Genomic DNA, 12,807 nt, shown 5'->3' on the forward strand with positions numbered 1-12,807 from the left:
TTATTAAAATATTAAAGAATTTGTTCCAAGTCTATTGTGAACAGTGCTGCAATAAACATACGTGTGCATGCATCTTTTTAGTAGAATGATTTATAATCCTTTGGGTGTATACCCAGTAATGTGATTGCTGGGTCAAATGGAATTTTTGGTTCTAGATCCTAAGGATGGAATGATAATAGGTAACATAATGCTTACTGTATGCCAGACACTTTTCTCTGAAGCATGGAAGGCTTAAGAAACTTGTCTACATGACAAAGTAAGTATAGAGACAAAATTTGAACCTAGGCAATCTGGCTGCAGAACCTGAGGTACTTTCAAAATATACTGCCATAAAGGCATTTAACTTAGTTCCGTTTCCTTTCATTCTTAACTGCTGTACATCCTGATCTTTCATATTTACAGATTCAGAAAAATGAAACTTTTGCCTCTGTTTTATACTTAACCGGTGTAGTTCAATGTCATGCTAAGTTACTTAGAGTCTTTTTTCCTGTATCTAGATTGCTTTTTTAGGTTGTCATTTTCTCATCTTGGAAAAAAGCTTGAGAGTAAATAGAGAAAAGTGCAGTGTGTCCTCCAATAGCCATTTCCAGTTTATACTAGTTAATTGAAGAGAGTGATTTGTTGTATTGGTACATAATAGCCCAAATAGTAATAATTATAGTAACAACAAACCGTAGTGATCACCCTGTTTGTAATCTGGTATCATGCAGTACACATCAACATAACAAAATTGAAAAACCATAATTTTCCCCTTTCTGTTTTGCTTTATTACCCACTTGCTGATGAAGATTACAGCATAGGATGACAACGCCAGCCACACTTTTTGCTTGGCTGTGAATCTAGTCGTAAACACTAATAATGTACTATTTTTTTAAAAAATTGATTTGGGAATTGAGTGCTAATGTTTTAAATGAAAACTGAGAGTATGTTGCCAGTAAGAAATTTTGGTTTTGATTATATTGAACAAACACTGATTTTTATATTTGTAAGTTAGCCATCACTTTGCCTGCTTTTGCCATTTAAAAACTCTGATGCCCAAATGATAGACTGTTGCCAAGCTGCATCTGTTTTTTAATTTATTTTTGTTTTGCCCAATATTCAAATGAGTAGACAAAATAATAGTTTTTATTTGGCTGCATTGCAAAACCTAGATGTACGTTTTACCTCGAAAAAAAGCAAGACCATTGATCTACTAAGTCTGGGAGCCGCTATATGGTAGATTTCATAAGAAACACTATTCTGTTACCAGATTGCAGCAGGAGAGAAGATTCCTTTGAGCCAGGAAGAAATAACTCTGCAGGGCCATGCCTTCGAAGCTAGAATATATGCAGAAGATCCTAGCAATAACTTCATGCCTGGGGCTGGCCCATTAGTGCACCTCTCTACCCCTCGAGCAGATCCTTCCACCAGGATTGAAACTGGAGTGCGGCAAGGTAAAGTCAAAGAAAATGAAAAGTCTCACTCAGTTTTTAAGTTTTTAGTACATTATTATTTTTGGACAAATTCTGATCCCTGAGTCTTGCGGAACTGTCTAGCATATTTTAAAATAAAGAATTTAAGTGATTTCTCAGTAACCATTACTTTTTCCCTCTGGAATTGTTATTTTTAAAGAATAGCGAGTATTTTTAAACAGTGAACTCCTTTTCTTTGAAATTCAGCAGTACTTGGTCAAACCTAACCAGGAAATATTTTGTGCGTACTGTTTTTGACCTTGCCTCATTACAAAACTGATTTAAGATGACTGATATCTGCTATGCACAAGGCAGACTGCCTTCAAGGTACATAAAGTATAAGTTGGAGAATTAATACATAAACTTAGTGTAAGCTAAACAATAATAAAAAAGTTACAGTAAAGAAACAGTGGAAGAGTTATCACAGTTCAGCATATGATTAATAAGAGTGGTCATAACTAGTGATTATTTAGGACTTTCTACTTACAGGCACTGCTCTAAGTGATTTTTCTACATGTGTTCCTTTCACCATGAGAACTACCCTGTGAGTAGGCATTATTATCATCCCTGTTTTCTAGATGAGGAAACTGGAACACAGAAGAGTTAAGTGACTTGTCCAAGGTCATCCTTGGAGCCAAGATTCAGACCCAGACAGTCTAGCTCCAGAGTCAGTGCTCTGAGCCTCTCCTGTCATCTTAATTTCAGTTGCTGGAATAAGTTATACAGTGATGGGATATAGCAATTTTCAGGGGTAAGAGGTCACGCTAGACTAATATAATCAGGACAGATTTTTTTGTTTGTTTTTTTGTTTGTTTTTGTTTTGTTTTTGAGATGGTCTCGCTCTGTGCCCAGGCTGGAGTACAGTGGTGTGATCTTGGCTCATTACAACCTTTATCTCCCTGAGTTAAGTGATTCTCAGGCCTCAGCCTCCCGAGAAGCTGGGATTACAGGTGTATACCACTATGCCTGGCTAATTTTTTTTTGTTTTTTATATTTTTAGTAGAGACAGATTTTCACTATGTTGGCTAGGCTGGTCTCAAACTCCTAGCCTCAAGTGATCTGCCTGCCTCGGCCTCTCAAGGTGCTGGGATTACAGGGGTGAACTACCGTGCCTGGCCAGGACAAGTTTTTAAATGGATGTCTGGAATAGATTTAGATAGGTAGATTTAAAAGCATAATGAAGAGTGAAGAAAAGAGAGAAAGGAATGTTCGAAGAATAGTAAGAAAATATGTGGCTGGAGACATGGGTTGAAGGCAAATCCTAGTGTCCTGAAAGCCAAAATGAGGATTTAGGTCTTCTTAAAAATAAATTGGTAGCATTTTGAGAGCTCTGGATAAGCCACAGCAAGATTTGGTAGTTAGTAGACTCTTTAACTTAGCAAAGCATCTTAACTCTGCTTGCCCCACTGGTTCCTTCTTTTTTTTTTTTTTTTTTTTTTTTTTTTTTTTTTTGAGACAGAGTTTCACTCTTGTCGACCAGGCTGGAGTGGCAATGGCACAATTTTGGCTCACTGCAACCTCTGCTTCCCAGGTTCAAATTATTCTCCTTCCTCAGCCTCCTGAGTAGCTGGAATTATAGGCACCCACCACCACGCCCGGCTAATTTTTTGTATTTTTAGTAGAGACGGGGTTTCACTATGTTGGCCAGACTGGTCTCAAACTCCTGACCTTGTGATCTGCCCACCTTGGCCTCCCAATGTCTTGGGAGTACTGGCGTGAGCCACCTGTAGGCATCTAATCTTACCAGTGAGGACTCTGGGGTTCAAAGAGGTCAAGTGACCTGCCAAAATCATGGAAAGACCCTACAACAACATTCTTTACAACATGCTACATCCTTTCTACTTGAACCATTTCTAACTAGTGGAATGCGCCCTGGTTCAGATTCTTGTTCTCTAGGACTGTAACCATCCTAGTGATGATAGCTGCCATTGGTTTATCAGCTTTGCCAGGTATGGCACCTGTCACTTTATTATCACTCCTCCCAGCAACCCTGCAGGACAGAGGAATTATTAAACTTGCTTGACTGGTGTAGAAACTGAAGGAGTGGAGGGTGGGGAATGCTAAGGGCAGAAATAAGGAGAATGTGAGAGGGTGGAGGAAGATTGTGTTGACTTTGAAAATGAAAAGGGAAAAGAAGCTTCAGAAGAAGATAGGAGAGGGAAAGCCAGCTTGTGTGCCATTGAATCACCACATTAGGGCCTGGTGCTATTGGGTGACCCACCCTTGTTACACCTGGCAAGTTTTCAAAGCCCTCTGAACCTCAGGATCCTTATGAATAAATTTGTGTCGATGTTATTTATCATGCAGGGGTTTATGAGGATTAAGCGTGAAATGTACGTAACAAAACGTCTTGCTTGTTGTATTTTATTCCTTTATGTTTTGACTTGAAGAGGTTATTGTGGTTTTCAATTTCAGGAGATGAAGTTTCCGTGCATTACGACCCCATGATTGCAAAGCTGGTCGTGTGGGCTGCAGATCGCCAGGCAGCATTGACAAAACTGAGGTACAGCCTTCGTCAGTACAATGTGAGTGATCTGAGACCGTGCCAGTGACCTTGATGTGTTTGCTCAGCACCAGAGTTCAGCCTTTGTCTTTGGCAAGGCCTTGGTCTTGTCAGCGTATTCTCTATTTCCATCAATTGCCCAAACAAAATAGTTTCATATGGGAGAATTTTGCAAGGGCCAGAGCAGGGTTTGAGGACTTCTTCATTTCAGTTACAAAAGAAAGATTGCAGAAGTAAAATTGTTAGTGTCAGTGCTATGTTTCGGTGAAATCCTATTCACTCTGTAGATAAATCCAGCTATACATGGTACCTTAGTAGGTTTTTTATTTTTCCTAAGAGCTGTCCACAGTAGAAAATACTTAGGAAATAAAAGCAGATGTTTTCCTGAATGTTGTTTTCGCTACCCAGTATGCCTGCAGTCTGGGTTTATTTTCTCTAAAGTAAAATAATTATGTTCAGTTTCATCCCTTTAATAGAGTTTGTTATTTTTCTGTAGAACATTAATTTCCTTGGTGCAGAAAGTCCCATATCACATTGATTTGGCCCATAGAAGGATTTATTCACCCAGTTATTCAACTTGTTTTGTGTTAATAATTGATCAAAGCTCTGGTTTCTGTGGCTTCAACCACACTGGCTGCCTTGCCGCTTCTGAGACTCACTCAGCATGCAGCCATGCATTCCTATCCAATCTTCCAGAATGTTCTTCCCCTACATGATTGCAGGGCTCCCTCCTGACTACCCCGCTCTCCTGCTCTGAACCCTTTCCCAGGCTGCTGCATTTAAAGTATGACCTTTTGTTATTCTTTATCCTTGTAGCCAGCCTTCATTTTCTTCATAGCGTGTGACATTATATTCAATACCTGTTTACAGATATTGTTACTTGTTGCCCTAGAATGTCAGCAGAGACTGTGAAGGCAGGGACTTCATACCTTTTGTTCCTCACTCTATCCCCAGTGCCTGGATCAGAGCCTGTCACTTAAGAGATGCTCAGGAAATGGCTGTTAAATGAATGAAGGAATGGATGAGTGAATGAATGAACCCAAAGCTCAGATAGCTGGTTTTACTTTTGATCCCATTTATTGGTGTATTTGGGTTAATTTTATACCTTTTAAAATTTTTGTATCAGTATATAAAATTTGGATTTTATTGTTGGAAGGAAGCTCTTTTGAGGTCATTTAATCCTATCCTCTCCTCAGTATAGCAATCCAGCTTGCTGTTTGCAGTCTTTCTATTCTGTGGAAGCGTTCTGAGCAGCAAGTCTTCAATACCTTGCAAATGAATTTCATTTATGTTTCTTAACATTTATTATGTTCCTAACCTGAGTCAAGTAAGTGCCTCGGTATTTCCAGTATCCTCTTTGTCATATTAAAATGTAATTTTGAGTGTCAAGTCCAGATGGATATAGTAATAGTGGATGGACATAGTGATAGTGAGATGGTTTTTTGTGGTTTTTTTTCCTGAGAGTTGTCCTGTTGCCACATGGTACCTTAGTAGGTTTGTTATTTTTCATAAGAGTTGTTCACAGTAGAAAATGCTTAGATAAAAAGAGCAGATGGCTTTCTGAACATACTGTTTTTCCCACTCAGGAGGAACTGGGGCTTTATTCTCTTCCTAGATTGTTGGACTGCACACCAACATTGACTTCTTACTCAATCTGTCTGGCCACCCAGAGTTTGAAGCTGGGAACGTGCACACTGATTTCATCCCTCAACACCACAAAGAATTGTTGCTTAGTCGGAAGGCTGCAGCCAAAGAGTCTTTATGCCAGGCAGCCCTGGGTCTCATCCTCAAGGAGAAAGCCATGACCGACGCTTTCACTCTTCAGGCACATGGTACGGACGGCTTTTCTCTTTCCTCTGCTTGTCAAGTTTTGCAAATCATCACTGAACATGCTTTTCTTTCTGTATGGCACCCTTGCCTCTCTTTTCTCCTCTCAGTGACTGACATCATTCTTTGCATTCTTTCTTTTGTAGTATGAAGTTTGCAGACATGTTTTTTAGTATGAAGGAAAGCTCTTCACTTACCATGGATGCACCCATAAACACTATTTAACCCGTTAACTGGAGTGTAACTAATCACCTAACATTGTAGAAATGGATCTCTTATTTTACAGACGTGAGCACGGTGGCTTACGTCTGTAATCCCAGCACTTTGGGAGGCCAGGGCGGGTGGATCATGATGTCAGGAGATCAAGACCATCCTGGCTAACACAGTGAAACCCCATCTCTACTAAAAATACAAAAAATAAGCCAGGCGTGGTGGCACACGCCTGTAGTCCCAGCTACTTGGGAGGCTGAGGCAAGAGAATCGCTTGAACCCAGGAGGCGGAGGTTGCAGTGAACCGAGATCACGCCAGCCTGGGCAAGAGGGCGAGACTCCATCTGAAAAAAAAAAAAAAAAAAAAAAGAAATGGATCTCTTTTCAGTCAAGCACTTGTTTTCCCCACATCCTATGCTAATTTCTTACCACTTCTTTTGTTCACCACTCCTCATGGCCCTACTTTGTTATGTCCTTTGTACCTGCAGGAACTCCCTTTGTCCCAAAGTCTCAAGACAGAACACCAGAGACTTAGATTCCCTTGGGTTACCCATGACTTATTGTCAAATTACTTCTTCCTCTTTTTCCATCCTGTGATTGGATGTCTACCTAGAGACTTCATAGTGTCATAGTATCCAAGCGTAGGAAGGGCCATAACAGGGGTTCATCCTGGCTACCACACACATGCATTGCATCCCTACCCCAGCACACCCACTAAGCTGTTGCCCAACTTCTTCCTAACACCTTGGGAAACTGAAAGTTCATTACTTCATCGGGTAGTTGATACTTTCAGTCAGTTCTCCATTAGAAAGTTCTGCCCTTAAACCAAACACCGCATGTTCTCACTCATAGGTGGGAATTGAACAATGAGAACACTTGGACACAGGGTGGGGAACATCACACACCAGGGCCTGTTGTGGGGAAGGGGGAAGGGGAAGGGGAAGGGATAGCATTAGGAGAAATGCCTAATGTAAATGACGAGTTAATGGGTGCAGCACACCAACATGGCACATGTATACATATGTAACAAACCTGCACGTTGTGCACATGTACCCTAGAACTTAAAGTATTAAAAAAAAAAATTCTGTCCTTTAAATTGATACAGAATCTCAGCTCTCACATACTTTTTGCATTTCAGGCTAGCTCTGACCTTCAGAGCAAACAGAATTTTTAAAAATCTCATCTATTGGCCGGGCGCGGTGGCTCAAGCCTGTAGTCCCAGCACTTTGGGAGGCCGAGACGGGTGGATCACGAGGTCAGGAGATCGAGACCATCCTGGTTAACATGGTGAAACCCCGTCTCTACTAAAAAATACAAAAAACTAGCCGGGCGAGGTGGCGGACGCCTGTAGTCCCAGCTACTCGGGAGGCTGAGGCAGGAGAATGGCGTGAACCCGGGAGGCGGAGCTTGCAGTGAGCTGAGATCCGGCCACTGCACTCCAGCCTGGGTGACAGAGCGAGACTCCGTCTCAAAAAAAAAAAAAAAAAAATCTCATCTATTTTTCTCTTTTATTGGTAATTACTGTATTACCCTATACAGTTTGAGCATCCCAAATCCCCAAATCCAAAATGCTCCAGAATCGGAAGCTTTTTCAGCGCTAACATGATGCTCAAAGGAAATGCTCATTGGAACATTTCAGATTCCAGATATTTGGATCAGGGATGCTAAGCCAGTTAAATATAATGCAAATAATCAAAAAAAAAAAAATCTGAAATTCAAAACACTTCTGGTCCCAAGCATTTTGGATAAGTGATACTGAACCTATATTATTATACGATCCTATCATTAGAATCTTTAATTTCTATATCATTTAGATTCATTCAAGATAGCTATTTTGAAAGCTTAAAATGTAACATGTTTTAAGTGCTGAAAACTACATCTTTAGAAGATTTGTGCTCTATCCTCATTTTATCCTTTTACATTGAATGAAAATGCATCTAAATATGTCCCATGTGGTATTCCTGAGCCTGAACTTAACATTTTTAGAATGGAGTGTTCTCTTACTGTGACCTTCCTTTTAAAAGTTTATAATTGGTACAGATATGAGGTTCAGAATAAATTGCATCAGCTTAGCTATGCTGAAGCACCTGGATATTGTCCAATAGAGGATATACACCCAAATGCCCATAGGGGGCCAGGCACGGTGGCTCACGCCTGTAATCCCAACACTTTGGGAGGCCCAGGGCAGGTGGATCACTTAAGGTCAGGAGTTTGACCTTAAGTCAGCCTGGCCAACATGGTGAAACCCCGTCTCCACTAAAAATACAAAATTAACCGGCTATGGTGGCATGCACCTGTAATCCCAGCTACTCAGGAGGCTGAGGCAGGAGAATCACTTGAACTCAGGAGGTGGAGGTTGCAGTGAGCTGAGATCATGCCACTGCTCTCCAGCCTGGGCAACAGAATGAGACTCGTCTCAAAAAGAAAAAAAAAAAAGGCTATAAGGGCTGAGCCAACAACATAAAAGAGTAACAGAGGCCAGGTGAAAGAAAAATAGTGAGCAGTAGAGACTTTAGTGACCTGGAATGAATTTGCCCCATCAAAAGGGGGTGACCATGGTACGTTTATGCCACTGTAGGATTAGAGTTTAGGTTGCAAATAGTCAGATTCTTCAGTAGAAGCTAGAATTTTTCATATGAAATTTCATAAGATGTAAACAAAAGTATCCCTTTAAACTTAAAACAACAAGAAGAACAAAAACAGCACATCTGAGCTGCCAGTTTAGGACTTGCATGGTTTTTTTTCTTTTTTTTTTTTTTTTTTTTGAGATGGAGTCTCGCCCTGTCACCCACTATGGTGGCACAATCTTGGCTCACTGCAAGCTCTGCCTCCCAGGTTCACGCCATTCTCTTGCCTCAACCTCCCAGGGAGCTGGGACTATAGGCGCCACCACCATGCCCGGCTAATTTTTTTGTATTTTTAGTAGAGACAGGGTTTCACTGTGTTAACCAGGATGGTCTCGATCTCCTGACCTCATGATCTCCCTGCCTTGGCCTCCCAAAGTGCTGGAATTACAGGTGTGAGCCACCGTGCCTGACCAGGACTTGCGTTTTATGTTTTCTTTTGTAAGGTGTAAATTTCATAGGCTTGATGCTCATAAATTTGTTACTGAATTTTAAATTTTTTCTAGATCAATTCTCTCCATTTTCATCTAGCAGTGGAAGAAGACTGAATATCTCTTATACCAGAAACATGACTCTTAAAGATGGTAAAAACAGTAAGTAATGTTTCATTAAAAGAGAAATGTGAGTCATACAAATGTATCACATTAGTCTGAAAAAGAGGATTCCAGCCTGGTCATGATCAGTTACATTTTTTAAATGCCTAGGCTAAACATTGAAAGGAAATATGCCAAAATAATAGAATTGATTGGCTCTGGGTAGTAGAGTTGATGGTATTTGCTTTTCTTCTTTGCACTTTTTAAATATTTTGTAAATATTCTAAAAATATGTCATAAAATAAACGTAGCAAAACAGCTGAAATGAAATATACCAGAATGTTAGAAATATGCAAAAAAAACCCCACCTCTTTTTCCCTAATCCTTTGTACTTTTTTTCTTGCTTTGCAATTCTTCTGCAGCGAGAGTGCATTACTTTTAAATAAGAAAAACAGTTTTCAGCTGGGCGCGGTGGCTCACGCCTGTGGTCCCAGCACTTTGGGAGGCTGAGGCAGGCAGATCACGAGGTCAGGAGATTGAGACCATCCTGGCTAACATGGTGAAACCCTGTCTCTACTAAAAATAAAAAAAATTAGTGGGGCGTAGTGGCGGGTGCCTGTAGTCCCAGCTACTCAGGAGGCTGAGGCAGGAGAATGGCGTGAACCAGGGAGGCGGAGCTTGCAATGAGCTGAGATCACACCACTGCACTCCAGCCTGGGTGACAAAGCGAGACTCCATCACAAAAAAAAAAAGAAAAAAGAAAAACTGTTTTCAAAACTATGTCAGAGAGGGACGATTACCCACTGCCCAGGCAGTGTTTCAGGGGTTCAAGTGGAAGTGGGTCACTGCAGAGCTATAATTTATTAAGTGCCTTATCTCATGTAAGTTTTTATCTTCACAACATAAATGAGGGGGAGTCACTGTTATACCCACGTATGGATGATGAAAGCATTGATGATAAGGCACAGAAGTGAAGTAATTTAGTCAAGGCTAGTGAGTGGCCGAGCTAGAATTCACACCCACTCTTTGTGACATTGACTCTTAGGCTATTTCCACCAGTTTTCCAATAGAAAATTGATTTTTGATTGTCAACTAATTTGAGTTGACTCAACATAGGGACTGACTTTCTTTAACTGAAGTCGAAAGAGGCTGATGCTTAAGCCAGAAGGCAGTTTATAAACTTCTGGCTGGAGCAGTGTAGCAGCAGGACCAGAATTCTATAGCTGGTCACTGTATCCCTTGTGCTGTAAGACAGTTTGTGTGGGAAGCCCAATGGGTGGAGTCAGAGCTCAGAGTCCTGGCTAACCTTGAATGTGAGATGTCATTGAACTGTGACAGTTCTGTTATAAAAATATATGCCTCCCAGGTAGGGCAGAATACTTTTGTCAGCTGATGACAGAATCCTCTTCCTTGGACAGAGGAAAATCTTTTTCACTTCACCTCTATGAAGACACTAACTCAGTAACAATTTTTTTGTTTTGTTTTTTGACACAGAGTCTCTGTTGCCCAGGCTGGAGTGCAGTGGCACAATGTCGGCTCACTGCAAGCTCCGCCTCCCGGGTTCACACCATTCTCCTGCCTCAGCCTCCAGAGTAGCTGGGACTACAGGCGCCCACCACCACGCCCAGCTAATTTTTTGCATTTTTAGTAGATATGGGGTTTCACTGTGTTAGCCAGGATGGTCTCTATCTCTTGACTTCGTGATCCACCCACCTCAGCCTCCCAAAGTGCTGAGATTACAGGCTTGAGCCACCGTGCCCGGCCAGTAACAAATATTTTGTTCACACAAGTTTATTGGGTTACAGCTCTTCAGTTATTTTTCAATTCTGAGCCTAGATGGTCATTACCTTAAGTGCCTTGGGCATATTGTCAAGCCTTTATAATGAAAATTTGCAAACATCCTTTATATAGTAGCATTCTGCAAATGGTTAACCCATCAATTTATGCTCATTTCATCCTAAGAAATACAGCCCCCCAAATCTGGAAGTATCTTACTCTAGACTCCTATATGCTAAATACAAGTATCAAAAGTGGTAAAGTTTCACTGGCTTCTTCAACCTGAATTAAACAGAAGAATTACATGTGTGATTGTAATTCATATAAGCCAACTGTGTTATTTGGCATGGCTCTTCACTAAAGCAGCAAGCACTGATTGGAAGTATGCTGTGTTTTTTGGAATTAAAAAATGTTTTCATTAAAAAATGAGTACATAATTGAAAAGCCAACATGATTGCTGTTCACTATATCCTTTTGGCAATATTCTATGAAAATAATCCAAGTCTATATGTAACAGCTTTCAGAAAATGTTATATTGCTAAGTCTCAAAAAAAATGCTAATAAGCCATGACCACAATTAAATGGAATGCATGAAATAGGAAGCTTAAGAGACCAGGCTGGCCACAGTGGCTCACACCTGTAATCTCAGCACTTTGGGAGGCCAAGGTGGGAGGATTGCTTGAGGGCAGGAGTTCGAGATCAGCCTAGGTGACATAGTGAGATCCTGCCCCTATTTATAAAATAAAAATTTTTAAAAAGGGGGAAAAAAAAGATACCAGAAGAGCAGGACTCCATCTCAAAAAACAACAACAGGCCGGGCGCGGTGGCTCAAGCCTGTAATCCCAGCACTTTGGGAGGCCGAGATGGGCGGATCACAAGGTCAGGAGATCGAGACCATCCTGGCTAACACGGCGAAACCCCGTCTCTACTAAAAATACAAAAAAAAAACTAGCCGGGCGAGGTGGCGGGCGCCTGTAGTCCCAGCTACTCGGGAGGCTGAGGCAGGAGAATGGCATAAACCCGGGAGGCAGAGCTTGCAGTGAGCTGAGATCCGGCCACTGCACTCCAGCCTGGGCGACAGAGCGAGACTCCGTCTCAAAAAAAAAAAAAAAAAACAAAAAACAACAACAACAACAACAACAACAAAAAGATACCAGAAGCATTTATGAGTCAAAAGCAGAAGCAACTTCTAGTGAACTCAGTGAGAATGACCAACTATTTTAAGTATTCAAGGCTTGCAAGCTATTCTTACTTTGCTATTAGAGGCCATGTTTCACAGAACCCTGCCCAACCTCAATGATAATAATGTCTAAAATTTATTGAGTATTTGGTATATGTCAGTTACTGTATTAAACACTTTCCAAAGATTATTTCATTTGCATTTTCAGAACTGGCCAATGAGATTGGTGTTATTATTAGTGTGAACTTTATAAATTACTAATCTCTCTAAGCCAACGTCAAGGCTCAGAGAGATGAGTAATTTTCCAAAAAGTTACACCAAAAGTAATTGGTGGAGTCGGGATTTGAACCCACACTCCAGGATCCATGTGCTGACCGAATACTGCAAGTGCCACACTTGCATACCTTATTAAATGTATAAGAGGATGTTTAAGGTTCTCTTGTAGGTGACAAGAGATATCTAGGGTAGGATTTTTTTTGGTAGTGTCTTTACTGTGATCTGTTGGCATTCGTGCCAGTTAAATACATGTCATATTTTATAAATTCAAAGAAAATGGCTGTGGTGTAATTGGAGGCACTTTGTGATAAGAAGAGTTAAAGCCTGTCAACATGATATAGGGTGGAGAAGTTTTATTCATTCATACATTCAGTACAAAGTTTTTGATAAAATAGATATGCCAAGTGATGTGGAGAAGAGAAGGAAA

The 12,807-nt window shown here is 40.8% G+C and overlaps 1 protein-coding gene across 10 annotated transcripts in view; it reads left to right on the forward strand.

Annotated features, from left to right (window-relative positions):
- Positions 1 to 12,807, forward strand: part of MCCC1 (methylcrotonoyl-CoA carboxylase 1) — an 84,726-nt gene that overhangs the window by 57,565 nt on the left and 14,354 nt on the right. For 9 of the 10 annotated variants that reach the window (XR_643879.4, XM_009201292.1, XM_009201286.2 and 6 more), the window contains 4 exons: positions 1,250 to 1,433; positions 3,867 to 3,976; positions 5,570 to 5,786; positions 9,122 to 9,208. Coding sequence is in view for 9 of the 10 variants with exons in the window: in XM_009201292.1 (XP_009199556.1) it covers positions 1,250 to 1,433; positions 3,867 to 3,976; positions 5,570 to 5,786; positions 9,122 to 9,208 (598 nt within the window). In the remaining variant the exon portion in view is untranslated. The remainder of the gene's footprint in view (positions 1 to 1,249; positions 1,434 to 3,866; positions 3,977 to 5,569; positions 5,787 to 9,121; positions 9,209 to 12,807) is intronic. The other variant, XM_021934625.2, reaches the window with a different exon arrangement.

Source organism: Papio anubis, chromosome 2 (genome assembly GCF_008728515.1).
Source record: "Papio anubis isolate 15944 chromosome 2, Panubis1.0, whole genome shotgun sequence".
Lineage (NCBI taxonomy): Eukaryota > Metazoa > Chordata > Mammalia > Primates > Cercopithecidae > Papio > Papio anubis.